Raw genomic sequence first — 13,647 nt, 5'->3', positions numbered from 1 at the left:
AACAAGGTTTCACTGTATTTCAGTCTAAATAGACTATTTGGCTATTGTCGTATATGATGTGACATTGTAGACTGACAAAGAGTAACAAAGATGGGGGAGAAAGATTAGTGGTATCAAGAAAGATGGATTTTAACATGGATTGTCACAGTCAGGATTCCAACTTTTTTATATACAAAGACAGTTATAAAATGAAGAATTACCTCTTGTGCTTTGAGATGTGGTACTATATCTCGCAGACTAGCAAGTGGTGGAGGCAGTAACTGACCAAGTGCCAGCACCTCCAATACTCTGACAGTAGTGTCAAGTAGCTGTACATTATGACGTTGCCAGGAACCCCACTGAGCCATAAGTGTGGCAGTAAGAGCACGCAGGAGTACAGAACTGTAACAGAGGGCTGGGCGATGAGTAGCTACTAGAGTGATCAATTCCCAGGCCAACGGCACGTTATCAAACACTTGACGAATATGCAGGTCTCTCTCAATGGTCACCTTACAGAACTCCTCCTCTGGCCAAGGTAGTCCATTGTACATGACATCTGGAGAGATCAGCTCAACTAGCAGCAGCGACACAGTAGTGATAGCCTCCAGAGATATGGACGGTGTACTGGACAACAGTTGTTCTCCAGGAGCTGAAACATAAGGAGATGTTTTAATTTTAGTCAAACTACTCTTATTCAGCTGAGGTATCAAGAATGATTTAACTGCATTTAGGCAATTGGCTCTTGACCTTTTGTCGCTGAGATAGTTAACTGATGTCTTTATCACTAAGCCCAGCCTTGATACTCCATAAGTCTATATAAAATCTGTGCAGGACAAAGTAGAGATTGGATAGAATTTCTCCAGGATCTCTGGTTGGCCAAGTCAATTTCATTCCAGAAACCTCGTTAAGACGTTTTTGTAGGGGACAAGTAAAAAGAACATGTTAAGCGAGAAAACGTGCCATTGAATATACAAATAAAAACTATCCAACTGGAGTATGGAAATACTAGATACGATTTTTCTGACATGAGGGCATTTTACGTCATGTACCGATATCCATGGGTAGGTTACAGTGAAAACTATAGGCCTTTCTATCATTTCTAAAGATGAGAGGAAAGTATTAAAATGTATGAAAAACACGAGAGAGTACGAAACCCTTTTCTGCTGGGGATTATAAATTAACAAATATTGGTACACTGAAAGGTGTGAAAAAACACCAGACAAGAAATATGAAAACATATGCACAAGGGCCAACAAAAATATCGAAGTAGTATTGCAGATCACACTCTTTCTAAAACAAATGTTAGAAGAAGTCTTTTATTTTGGAGCAGTGGGTTATTAAACATTATTTTCTAGTCACACTCTTAAACGATGAATTGGTGGTTACACTCGACCATGTGCAACTGCGAGGAATGACTTTGGCCACCATTTTGAATCAAACAAATCTTCGACCAACTTGAGTGATCGAGTCGAAACTCGAAAGTATGAAGTTCAACATTCGCGACCTCTGCGTGCTTATGCCAGTCCACTTTCTGACAGATTTTAATTTTGTCTCCATTATTAAGAAATTTTACAACAGTTTCCACATCCATAACTAGGCTATCACAAGATAAATATGCACTACCCTAGTCAATTTCACACGATTATGTTCCTATTCCAGATATAGGCTACCATATCACACGACAAATATTAGCTACACTTCACTGTACCACTCAACACAAAATACATTTCTACCTTCTGAATGGAATCAACAAATTAATTTCAAAACCACCTAATCGATACTTTATTTTTATTATTCTTCATGAGTGGAGAACAGCATACATTTCAGCTGCACCTTTCATCAATGGAGTCAATGGAAAATTTTGGACACATGTGTTTCTTTTAAGAGTACCCTATCCACACTTGCTTACATGGTAAGCTTTTCATCTGTTTCCTATACATATAACTTTTCAGTAACACTTAAGTACAGAAACAAATAAAAACGTAACTGATGTTTGAGCAACTGATTTCATACCCTCTTTTATTCTCCCCCCCCTCCACCCTCCACCCCCCGGCCTTCTCTCTCTCTAGCACTCCACAGCATTTAACCAGCAATATACTCCATCTTATTTCAACACTCATTAAACAGTGCTTCTTTTTATCTTTCTAATCCATGACATAACTTAAACTTCAGTTTCAGATTCACTTGAATCTTTTGGACATCATTACTTCTAACATATCACAGAATCAAATTTATATAATGATTAAACTTTGGCTTTTTAGGTTCTAATACAGTGGATAAAATTATACTGTGTGGCCCATCTGCCCGGCTTCTACGGTGAGTGCGAACAATAAGATAAGAAACACACAGCTGCAAGCTGATATGCAGAAATAGAACAACATGCACTCTGTGTTTGGGGCAGTGGATGTTTATACTGTATTAAGATTAGACAGCTCACAGGTTTTACCCCATTTAGGCAACACAAAACAGAAATGCAACTATCTGAAAGATCTAGTGTATTGATCAAAAAATCGAAATATTATATGCTAATAACTGAAAATCAGGAATTTATGTAATTATAGAAAAAATGTTTAAAATATGTATTTACATTTAAAAAATATGTATTTACCTAAAAATCCGAGCCCTAGTTATAAATCATAACAAATGTTTAAAACAATCACAGGTGCTAATAACACCCCATTACATTTCCCTAGGAGGTATCTATTAGGACTACAAACAGATTTCATATGTGTCAGTCATACGCCATAGCTTTCCATAGCTAAGGTGGCTAAATATTGCATATCGCTGCGGAGCCAAGCTGCCTGCAAACAGGCTCAGTCCTCAGGCTGGTACTTTTGGTTTTCCCCTGCTTTATGCTCACTTCATAAGACCAGTTCAGTATCCCTCACATGCAGCTCATTTCTGGTGCAGTGATGTGCAAAGCAATACTACAAAGCCTAAAGCAAAAGCAACAAGAAGCACTGGCATGCACTGAATCCCATCTACCCCAGCACTGCTGGAGCAAATAATTTAGCATTTACATTTTTATATTATTCCTTAGAATGTTTTAAATCAAGTTTACAAAACTGAAAACATTTAAGTCAAGCTAAGTACAGCTGGTTCGACGATTGCTCAATCTACAGCAGTCCAGCTGTCTCCAGCAAGCTGGTTTTTTCTTGCAAGCATGAAAGAGAGTTACTCTAGTGGAATTCAAGTTGCTGAGTTGATGCATGCGCTTTGAGCCACATTTACCTGGTGAGACAGGGTGTGGGCTGTGGGTCTACCTGGAGATTCACAGTGTCTTATGGTGACATATCAGCTAGCAAAGGTAAGGTAGGGTCGCACCACAAATTAGTTGCGATAGTTAACACTCGAAGTGTTTAGTGACACACACAAGAGGGTACAAGAAAAAGAACATATTGATAACAGTATAGCCACTTGTACATAGTATTGCTAATAAAATAGAGCTAATTTATGAAATCAATTTTGACAGAAGTACGGTATTTATATTTCTGGATTTCGGCTTGTATAAAGTTTTGGGACCTATTCACTGATTGCATGTGTAGAGAATGTTTTCCATACATGCAGAAAAATATTTAGGTTGGCCAAGTACAACAATTTTATATATTGTTGCTGTGTACACATGGGTTTGCCAGTAATGGTGATAGGGATTGTGAAATTTTGTAATGTCCTTCGTGGGTTATACGCGTAGGTAAAGTTTTTGCAAAAAGTGTGGCATCATATAAGGAATATTTTCCCAAGTCTGTCGTCGTTCAACCTACACCCAGTGAGTGAGTGAAACTGTAAAACTTCAGTTATGGTAAAATACCTGGTAACTTTTGCTCAGTCAGTTTAGGTTAGGTTTTTAAGTTAAAGAACAAAAGGTAAGTCCCATTATACATCTGTGAAAATCATGACCATACGATTATGAAGCATCAGCAGGTGAAACTGTAAGTACATTATTTAAAATCCGTTGTAGCTTTTGCTATGATGGTGCTGTGAATACTAATTTGGAAATGGTAAAGCTGCAACTGTTTAATATATATATATATATATATATATATATATATATATATATATATATATATATATATATATATATATATATTTTTTTGCAGCTAGGGTAACAAACAAGTTCACCGCACTCCACTAACAAGTTATCGTTTGCAGCAATGTATTATAGAATTTAAAGGTAATTTTAGTTCAGATGGATGTGCACCTGTTCTGCCAACCATGTGGGAAAGCAATGAAGGCTGATCAGCAATCTCAAGTTACACAACACCTAGAGGGTAAGAAACATATCTCTGCAGTTTCGCGCATGATGAAGGAACAACCTCTAGTTAGTGATGCAGTTCCAGGTTCCTCGACGGGACCTTCTTCATTTTCAGTTTATTGTGAAGATATATGTAGGGCATTTGTGTCAGCCGACATGACATACCCCTGTCTAAGAAAAATAATCCTGTATAAAGGAAGTTTTCTCTCCAAATGTTCAAATCTTGATACTCCTAAAGAGTCAATATTGAGAAAAAGTATCTTCCAAAGGTTACCAATAAACTCTACAACAAATTTGTTCAATTTGTAAAAATGAAAAATCTGGGTTACCTTACACAAAATCATTGTTGGGACTGATGTGTAGAGATCAATATATCTGAAGATGGCAATGTACGACGATGTGGAGAATGACCTTGTTTTGTGTTTTCTTTCTTCTTCTCCCTCCGCCCACACTGACCTGTCCTTGTGATTTTCCTATTACGTGTTCCTTTCAATATTTTTATCTTTCTGTATATAAATTTTGAAAAGAGTTTCAGTTCAATTATTGTCTGTCTATCTGTCTGTCTCTGCCTGGATGTTTGTCACAACATCAAGGGAAAACAACTTGATAGAATTTCTTAAAACCCAGTACTTAAGTTCAGAGATATTCAGGAAGTGATCTAAGTCAGGCATGCCCAAACTTCAGCCCTCCATGACATTCCATCCGGCCTGAAGACAGCATCCTAATAACATAACTGCACTCATTTTATTATTACTTTTTTCTGTAAGCATGCTGTGGGATTCAAAGTAACATGCTACAACAACTTATGCAGTTCAAGAAAATTCCTCCTAGCTCCGTCAACTACTTGAATTTATGCCTGCATGGGTCTGACTACCTATTTAATCAACAGCACACTAAGCTAATGTGTCGCTATCTTGTGGTCAATCACCTCAGCAACCACTGATAACAATTTTAAGTAGTTCTAAAATATATTACTCAAAGTTGGAGGAAACAAACATTCATAACTTCCGGGAATAGAAGTTGTTCCTTATGTTGATTTTTGTCTTGTTCAAGTGGTTGTAATTGAGAACCTGAATCTGTATTAGAAAGTGTGTTCAAGTGAATCATGTCGCTAACAAAATGGAGAAAAGTTGAGAGTGAGTATTGAAAATTTAATGATTCATGGTGTGGCAAATATTTATTTAAAGAACATGGAAATAGTGCAGTGTGTTTAATATGTGCGGTAATGAAGCAGTAACATTAAAAGATTGTAGACATGGTATAGGCCTTTGGGCTTATGGTGTGTCAAGAAAACAAGGTGAAAACTCTCTGTGTTTTGCAGAGAACTTTGCTCCGCGTCTTCAGAAGAAAATCTCTATTGTTCCTGAGGAAGTCTTCTACAATAATAATGGTTTGAATTTAAGAATATAGTGGAACCTCAATTATCCATTCCCGGAAACTACATTTTCCTGGATTATTCGTTCAAATTATATGGTCCCGTGAACATCCTAATTAAAATCATGTTGTAAAAATCCTGCATTATCCATTCCTCAAAGAAACAATTTCCCAGATCAACCACCCAGAAATTTCAGTCCCATCAACGCTAAATCCTCGATCAAACGTTTTTCAAGAAAAAGTATCTCACAAAAGGACGGCTGCAACATACCTATGAATTTTGATGTTAACGTCCCGTCATTGTGATAATTAGAGCAAGTACTGTACTGGGAAAGCAATCGGCGGTGAACTTGCTTAAGGGACCATCTTAGCGTGACATTCAGCTGGCATTATTTAGGGAATCCTCGGAAATCATAAAGCAGAGTGACCACAACTATTGGAAGGAGACAGAGCGTATTTCAACAGCTCTACTTGAAGACAGAACAAGTTTCGTCCGATTTTCGTACTTAAAAAACATTGACATTATGTCCTGAGTTAGATGTTTATTTTTGACTTTTTTCTAACATACTGCCGAACAGGTTTTTGGCACTTCCCACAGGGCAATATATAATACATTATAGTCACTGGGCTTTCAGTCCGACTTGTTGGCTGAATGGTCAGCGTACAGGCCTTCGGTTCAGAGGGTTCCGGGTTCAATTCCCGGCCGGGTCGGGGATTTTAACCTTAACTGGTTAATTCCAATGGCTCGGGGGCTGGGTGTGTGTAGCGTATTCAACATTAGAAATCATCCTATGTAGGGCCCTCATCTCCACAGACATGCAGGTCGCCTAATAGGCCGTCTACTAGAAAAAGACCAGCACCAGGCCTCTCTGGAGGCCATACGCCATTATTATTATTACTGGGCTTTCAGACAGAAATCGAAATTGCTCCTTCTCAACACAAATCTAGCATTTTAATATGACCGGATATGACTACGTTCTCGAGACCAAAAGATATGTTACACTTTACATATATAAGGCCATTACTCATTTGGTCCTAATAAAAGACGGAGACTTTTACGTTTAAGGTACGTTTTTATGTTAAAAAGTCCTTATAAAAACAGCATTCGTTATATTTGCGCAGTGTAACATTTGAGAAGTTGATATCATTTTCCACTCGAACTGGCTTATGCAGTGAGCATACTTTCCAGCTCAGCTTTAGGTCATGAATAAACAGAAATTTCTGGAGTTTTGATGGGTTTATTTTCTGTTTGCAATCTGCTTATGATTAGTGATGGGTAGAATTGAATATTTAATGCATATACTTTAAAAGTCACTGTAGGCCTAATTTACGTGGTACGCGATTTCCAGAAACTTACTACAAACAGTATACTGGTGCCCAAATTATAATGGATGATTAAAAAAAAAAGGAATTCCGCCATCACGTTGGGCACTTTCGTATCTGATGTGCTTTATTTGAGTATTTGATTAGATTAGAGAATTAAAAACTACCTGTGATCGATTGTTGTTTGGCTTGGCATTATTTACAGTATTAGATATTTCTATGAGTTTGGTTGATCATAAAGTTGCTGACTATTTCCCCAGTAAAAACGAATGTACAGTATCGAGATTTGTAATTCATTGCAATTAATGTTTGAAGCCGGCCGCACGGTCTAGCTTGCCTGCCTCTCACCCGTAGACCCCTGGTTCGATTTGCAGCCACGTCAGGCATTTTTACCTGGATATGAGGGCTGTTCTAGGTCCACCAGCTTATGTGACCACCGTTAATTGAGGAGCTATCTAACGGTGAGATGGCGATCCCGGTCTAGAGAGCCAAGGATAATGGTCAAGAGAATTTGTCACAATGACCATGCGTCACCTCGTAATCTGCAGAACTTCGGACCGAGCAGCGGTCGCTTGGTAGGCCAAGGCCTATTAGGGCTGTAGTTTGTTTGTTAGATTATAATTATATGCATTTAATTATTTTGATGTTTAGCCAAATTGTTGATGGTTTTAATTCCTTCCCGGATTTTCCGTTTTCCCGTATCTTACATTTTTATCCTGGGGTCCCCCCAAAAACGGAGAACAGAGGTTCCACTGTATAGTCCTCTCCGTGTAAGGACGTACCCTAAGGGTGCAACCTTACCCTTTCTCCCCTGTAATATTAAGGTATCGATTTATAGTTACTTTTCTTGCTGTTGGGTCTTTTTCAGTGTCGGTAACCATACAGTTTAGGGACCCTACTTGCCAATACGACGTCTTACATTTACCGTTAATCTGGCACGTTGGCAACGTTCAATCACTGTCTAGCGTGAATTGCGTGTTGCCACCGCATTGCCATTAAAGTCACTAGTGATACATTTGCGAGAATATTTAAAGCATATTTTCTTTTTCTGTGTGATTGTAAATCTATTTGGCTAATACCAGATAAGTAAAATTGTGGCACGTTCGGATAATGCATTTAATAACATAGTTTGTGTGAAATGATGAAAGTGTTCAAATACGCCAGTCTCATGTCTAGATCTACCGGTACATGAAATACGAGTAACTCTTGCGGGACGAAATTTTGGCAGTAGAACTTATAACATTATTATTTTCAAATCCGCAGTGAACTTGAAAGCTGACCTAATTTCCGTTTACGGAGCTTGGCACATTAGTATACCTATATGTTTCCTGATAAGCTTGAAGATATAACCAGCCTGCAGGCTGAAAATATGCCCAATAATCTCTCTCCTTACTGGTTACCGGTACCGTATTGAAGAGAGAAGGAAATGTTCGCGCAAAAGAAAGGTAAGTCATTGGACGTCTGGAACTTTCGAAAATCACACTGCAAAGACTTATTAAATAAATTACATCGTTTAACACGCCCCTCTTTTCAAGAATATGGTTAAAGTTCGCCTACTGTATATCAAAATAAAGACAGATATATGTGACATTAATTTGAGTGTGCAAGTGTGTTTATTTCCTTAATTGAGCTCATTGAGCGTGGAAATCGACTTAATTATGAATATCTTGATTTATTTTATCTTAACTTTTATCATTTACTAGGGTAGGGAAACATTCATTATCGGTGTTTACATTGAGGTTAGTTTGTTATGGTTATGTCTGGTGATTTTAATATGTAACCAGGCAGGTTGGCAGCAGTGATCAACCATTACAAAAAAGAGAAAAGAAGAGCATCGGGCGGCGATATTTACTTTCTGGGGTATTACCTTACGTGGCGATTACTATAGTTTACTGTTGGAGAATTGTAGTGGTACACTCGTTCGTCACCAGGTGGCTCGCTGTATGCTGGCACAGCTCTCCAAGCGGGAGCTGACGACAACATAAAGCTCCAATATGACATTAACACATAACACATATAATGTAAAACAAAAGCTAAAGGTTTCCACCTATTTAATACCATTTGTTGTAACAAAAACTAGTTTCACCAAATATATGCAACTTTTTTAAGGTTACAACAAAAATTATTGAATAGGTGGAAACCTTTATCTTTATCTATTGTAGAGAACAAGCATGGAATATACATAAAAATGAGGGTTTGGCTTTCAACAGCCGCAGTTATCCATAGAATGCTTCCGGTCACTATATATTACATATGGAAGTACAACTCGTAACATACGCCAGTTATCAGCTGGTTGTTTGGCATGCTATGTAGTTTCTACAGCACGGCTTTATTCGGAAGGAGTGGCTTCTGCTACACATACACCAACTGGGAATATCAGAGACCGTTTCCAGAAACCATTTGGGAATGGATTCTCACTGTTTGGACTCCATAGTCGGGAACAAAACTATTTTTAATAGTTAAAAAAAAAAAAAAAAAAAGACGTGACCTTGATTGCTCTCGATGCATGACTGATGAGATGGCAGTGCAAATGACGTCATTTGGAATGCCGACATGCCGGTAGTAGGGAAGTTGGCAGCACAAAATAATAATTCAAATGAAAGCAGTGATTAGGTTTACTCAGGTTTACTGTGTGGTAGGCCTACTGCTCAACGGACAGTGACAAATGACTTGGCCATTAAGTTCTTTTGTATCAATATTGCATAATATGATAATACCATAGCCTTATTCCTTTTATCTACGGGGTCGAGTATGAAGTGAGATGAATCTTCGTAGTGAGTTTTTACGACTGTATTCCCTTCCTGTCGCCAACCTCATCAAAGGAATTAATGAGATGAAACGAATGACGTGATATGAGTAACTAAAACTGACCGTAAGTTTATTTACTTCATACAGCACATAGGCCTAAAAGTCGTGTTCGCCATTTATTGTCTTTTTACTATTAGAAATACTGCCTTCCAATGAAATATAGCCAGTACAACTCAAATACATTCATAAGTTTTTTAAAGAATAGTGTAGAATGTTTACATGTATAATTTATAGCTCTTTTAGTCTAGAAGCCATTGTTCACTGGACAAAATTTGAGGTTATCGCATATTGCCCCCCTTTACTTTTTTGGCTGTAAAAGTGGAATAAAAAAAGGAACTAATGCGCGAGTAAATATGGTAACTTTCAAAATAAGGAAGGAATGATCACTAGAAAAATGAGGCTAAACGGAATTATAAAAGAGGAGTTTGGAAGCCTCGGGCTTGAATGTCTTAATATGTGATGGCCAATAATGTCCAGAGTCCCTAAAACTTGTCAATAATATTACAATGACCAACTACTGTTGTTAATTGAAGTATGCTCTGTCTTTTCTGCTGCCAGTCATTTCCACTACATGGAGTTACTGCTGCCATTATTAAAAAACTAACCAGTCAATGACAGGTATTGAAAGCTAGCGATTCCTATATTTCATTTTCAAATATTTTTAGTACATATTTACTTACATTATCATCATCATCATCATCATCATCATCATCATCATCATCATCATCATCATAGAACCCCTCCAGCATGCTGGGTAGGGTGGTGTTGAATGAGTCTTCGCCATCATCGTCTGTCTGGAAATGCCTTCTCTCTCATCACAGACTTCCTATTTCCTCCTCTTCTATCCACATCCTCTCTCAACTGATGTAGCCATATTTTCCTAGGTCTTTCTACTGGCCTTCTTTCTTCAACCCTTCTTTCTAGGCATGCATGTAGTGTTCTAGTGCCAGGCATTCGCTTTGTGTGTCCATAACATGTTAGTCTCAAAGTCCTTAGCTTCTCTTCTATTGATTCCACTTCCAGTTCCATTCTGATGACATTGTTTCTTATGTGGTCCTTGCATATTTTTTGGAGGTTAATTCATAGAAACTTCATTTCACATGTCTGTAGTTTACTAACTTCTCTCTCTTTCAGTGTACGTGTTTCTAGACTGTATGTGAAAATGGGCAAAATGTATGACTTGTACAGAGTCATCTTGGTTGTCATGGGCAACTTGTTATGCCAAAGAAGATGTTTTATGAAAATGTAGAAGATGGAACTGCTAGCCACTCTGTTTACTGTTTCTTTATCAGCAGTATCCCTACTGGAAATCATGCTGCCTATCTATTTGAATACATGTATACATTGAATGTTTTCACCTTCAAATTTTATGTGGCAGCCAGTATCTTTCCTACTCATTTTCAGAGCAACAGTTTTTGTTATGCTAACTTTCATCTGATAATGTTTGAACTTGGTTATCCATTCATCCAGGCTAGATTGTTCCTCTGTCTCTCTCCAGATGGCTACATCGCCAGCAAATACCAATGTGCGTAGACCTCCATCTCATTCTCTTTTCAGGTTTTTAAGAATACTGTCCATGACAGTAATGAATAGCAATTATGAGAGTATGCACCCTTGTTGGACACCTGTGAGATATTAAACCATTTTGAATGGCCATCCCCAACACGCACACAACTGCTTCAGTTGCGGTACAGCATCTGTACCTTGCCTATGAGATTTTCAGTCGCTCCCAGTTTTTAAGGCACTTCCATATGACTGGTCTAAGCACCCTCTCATATGCCTTTACTACGTCTCAGTAGACTAAAATTAGGTCTTTCCCTCTCTCCCAGTGCTGTTCCATTAACATCCATTCATTTTATAGCTGCAAACTACAGTATTTCAATTTTGTTTACAACTTTGATTGTATTTTATTGTCGATTTCTACATGTCCCATTATCTATAGATGATGATGTAATCAATCTAATTAGTGGCTAAATATCCACAGTCTAATCATAATTTCACCGAGCTCGATAGCTGCACTCGCTTAAGTACGGCCAGTATCCAGTATTGCAAGTGATAAAAATCATTGTTATCCGTATTGAAGATCCTGAATGTAGGATGCTAAAGGGTTTATTGTGTCACCTATTCAATACATATAAAATTTAAACATTTAGGAATTTATTATTAATTCCATTTGAGACATGTTTCGCCCTTCATTGAGGGCATCATCAGTCAAATTACCTCCTCAAGGCAAAAATCAGGTACCTGATTAGTAATTAGTAACCCTTTAGCATCTTACATTCAGTATCAGTATTCGGGAGATAGTGGGTTCGAGCCCCACTGTCGGCAGCCTGAAGGTGGTTTTGAGTGGTTTCCCATTTTCACATCAGGCAAATGCTGGGGCTGTACCTTAATTAAGGCCACGGCCGCTTCCTTCCCACTCCTAGACCTTTCCTGTCCCATCGTCGCCATAAGACCTATCTGTGTCGGTGCGACGTGAAGCAACTTGCAAAAAATAATCACAATTTCTACTTTTTAGTTATATAGAAACAAGCATAAAAATAGCTTTTGTTTGAGTTTAACAGTTTAAGCATATACATACCTGGGGGAGATCTGCAACAGGCTGTTAACACGAGCATTAATAACTCTGTGTTCTGAACAATCATATCCTTATGGAGCTTGTTGGCATGCTGTGGCCGTTGTGGACCATTACCAATCACTCCTGCATGGAAGACTGACGAGTGGTGGTGGGTCAGCATTGAAATGGTACCCTAAAATAAAGATGATAACAACTGATTTAACACAACAGAATTAAAAAGCCTTGAATAACATCACAAAATGGAATGAACAACACCTATTGGTTAACATAAACAATATACTGAACACTCAAGTTTTGTTGAGTTGTTTCTTTGCAGCTTCTTCTGTCTCACTTACTATTGTTATGATACATGGATAATGATTTCCACAGGGAACCTGAAATATCTGTCCTGGTATTTGTGGACGAGAAAATATATTTGAATAGTGATCGGCAAAAATATCTGCTTTGTCTGAAATAGGAGGGTTAGGTGCAAAGTATATGTGATATGTAGGTCGAGATTTGTTAGTTTTAATCATTCTTCGAAACGTAGTCCAGAACTTTTTAGAATCATGCATATCAGGGGGTTCTGAACAAGCAGTAGTCCATTGTTTTTGTTTAATCGCTTTAAAATATGGACGGGCATGTCTTGGTGTTCGACGATGTTCTCGCAAATTCATATTGTCATGGGTTTGTATGTAGGTGTTATATAGATTAGGCCACTGCGTATGCTACTTGGAGCCACAAGCAGTGCCAATGCACTGTGAGAGACTTGGTCTCTTTTACAAAAATTGATGCCCGCTAGCCCATCAGATGATATAGATATTGATTCCCATACAGAACCCGAAATATTTGTCCTAAATTAAATTTTTAATTCCAATATAAATGGTCCGTTATTGGAAATGATCAATTTTCCAGCTACCTCATACTTGGTTACCAGTGTTTCGCACCAGTGTGCCAATTTGGGCTCATCAGTTGGTGACCAGCAAACCTATGGCTTGTGCATATAGTGGAGGCCACTGCATAGGGTACATGGAGCCACAGGCAGTGCCAAATGCACTATGAGACACCTGACCTCTTTAAAAAAAATTAATAATAATAATGTTTTAATGCAGCCACTGGCCATAAAACAAGAATACAATCATATATATACATCCATACCTGCTTAGTTTGGGCGGAAATCACTATCACTATCAGGCTTTCACAAATTCACTAATTGAGCACTTTCTCTCGGAGCATTCCTGTATATGATATCGCCCGCAGATTTGACCACAGAGCTTGCACACACACTGATCACTTGGGTCATGGAATTTCTTCTCTGAGCATAACTTAAAATGGAAACCATGGACCGCCATTC

At 38.1% G+C, this 13,647-nt stretch overlaps 2 protein-coding genes across 3 annotated transcripts in view; one reads left to right on the top strand and one right to left on the bottom strand.

Annotated features, from left to right (window-relative positions):
* Positions 1–13,647, bottom strand: part of omd (integrator complex subunit 5 omd) — a 135,996-nt gene that overhangs the window by 22,183 nt on the left and 100,166 nt on the right. For both annotated transcript variants that reach the window (XM_067135447.2, XM_067135446.2), the window contains exons 14-15: positions 12,318–12,486; positions 201–628 (exon numbers count right to left, since the gene is read on the bottom strand). In XM_067135447.2, the coding sequence (XP_066991548.1) occupies positions 201–628; positions 12,318–12,486 (597 nt within the window). The remainder of the gene's footprint in view (positions 1–200; positions 629–12,317; positions 12,487–13,647) is intronic.
* LOC136857073 (mpv17-like protein) overlaps positions 1–13,647 on the top strand; it is a 248,902-nt gene that overhangs the window by 229,099 nt on the left and 6,156 nt on the right. The gene's annotated exons all lie outside the window — the stretch shown is intronic.

The sequence above is a fragment of the Anabrus simplex genome, chromosome 1, assembly GCF_040414725.1.
Source record: "Anabrus simplex isolate iqAnaSimp1 chromosome 1, ASM4041472v1, whole genome shotgun sequence".
Classification (NCBI taxonomy): Eukaryota; Metazoa; Arthropoda; class Insecta; order Orthoptera; family Tettigoniidae; genus Anabrus; species Anabrus simplex.
The sequence above is the reverse complement of the archived record's forward strand: the minus strand, read 5'-3'. Positions and strand labels throughout refer to the sequence as shown.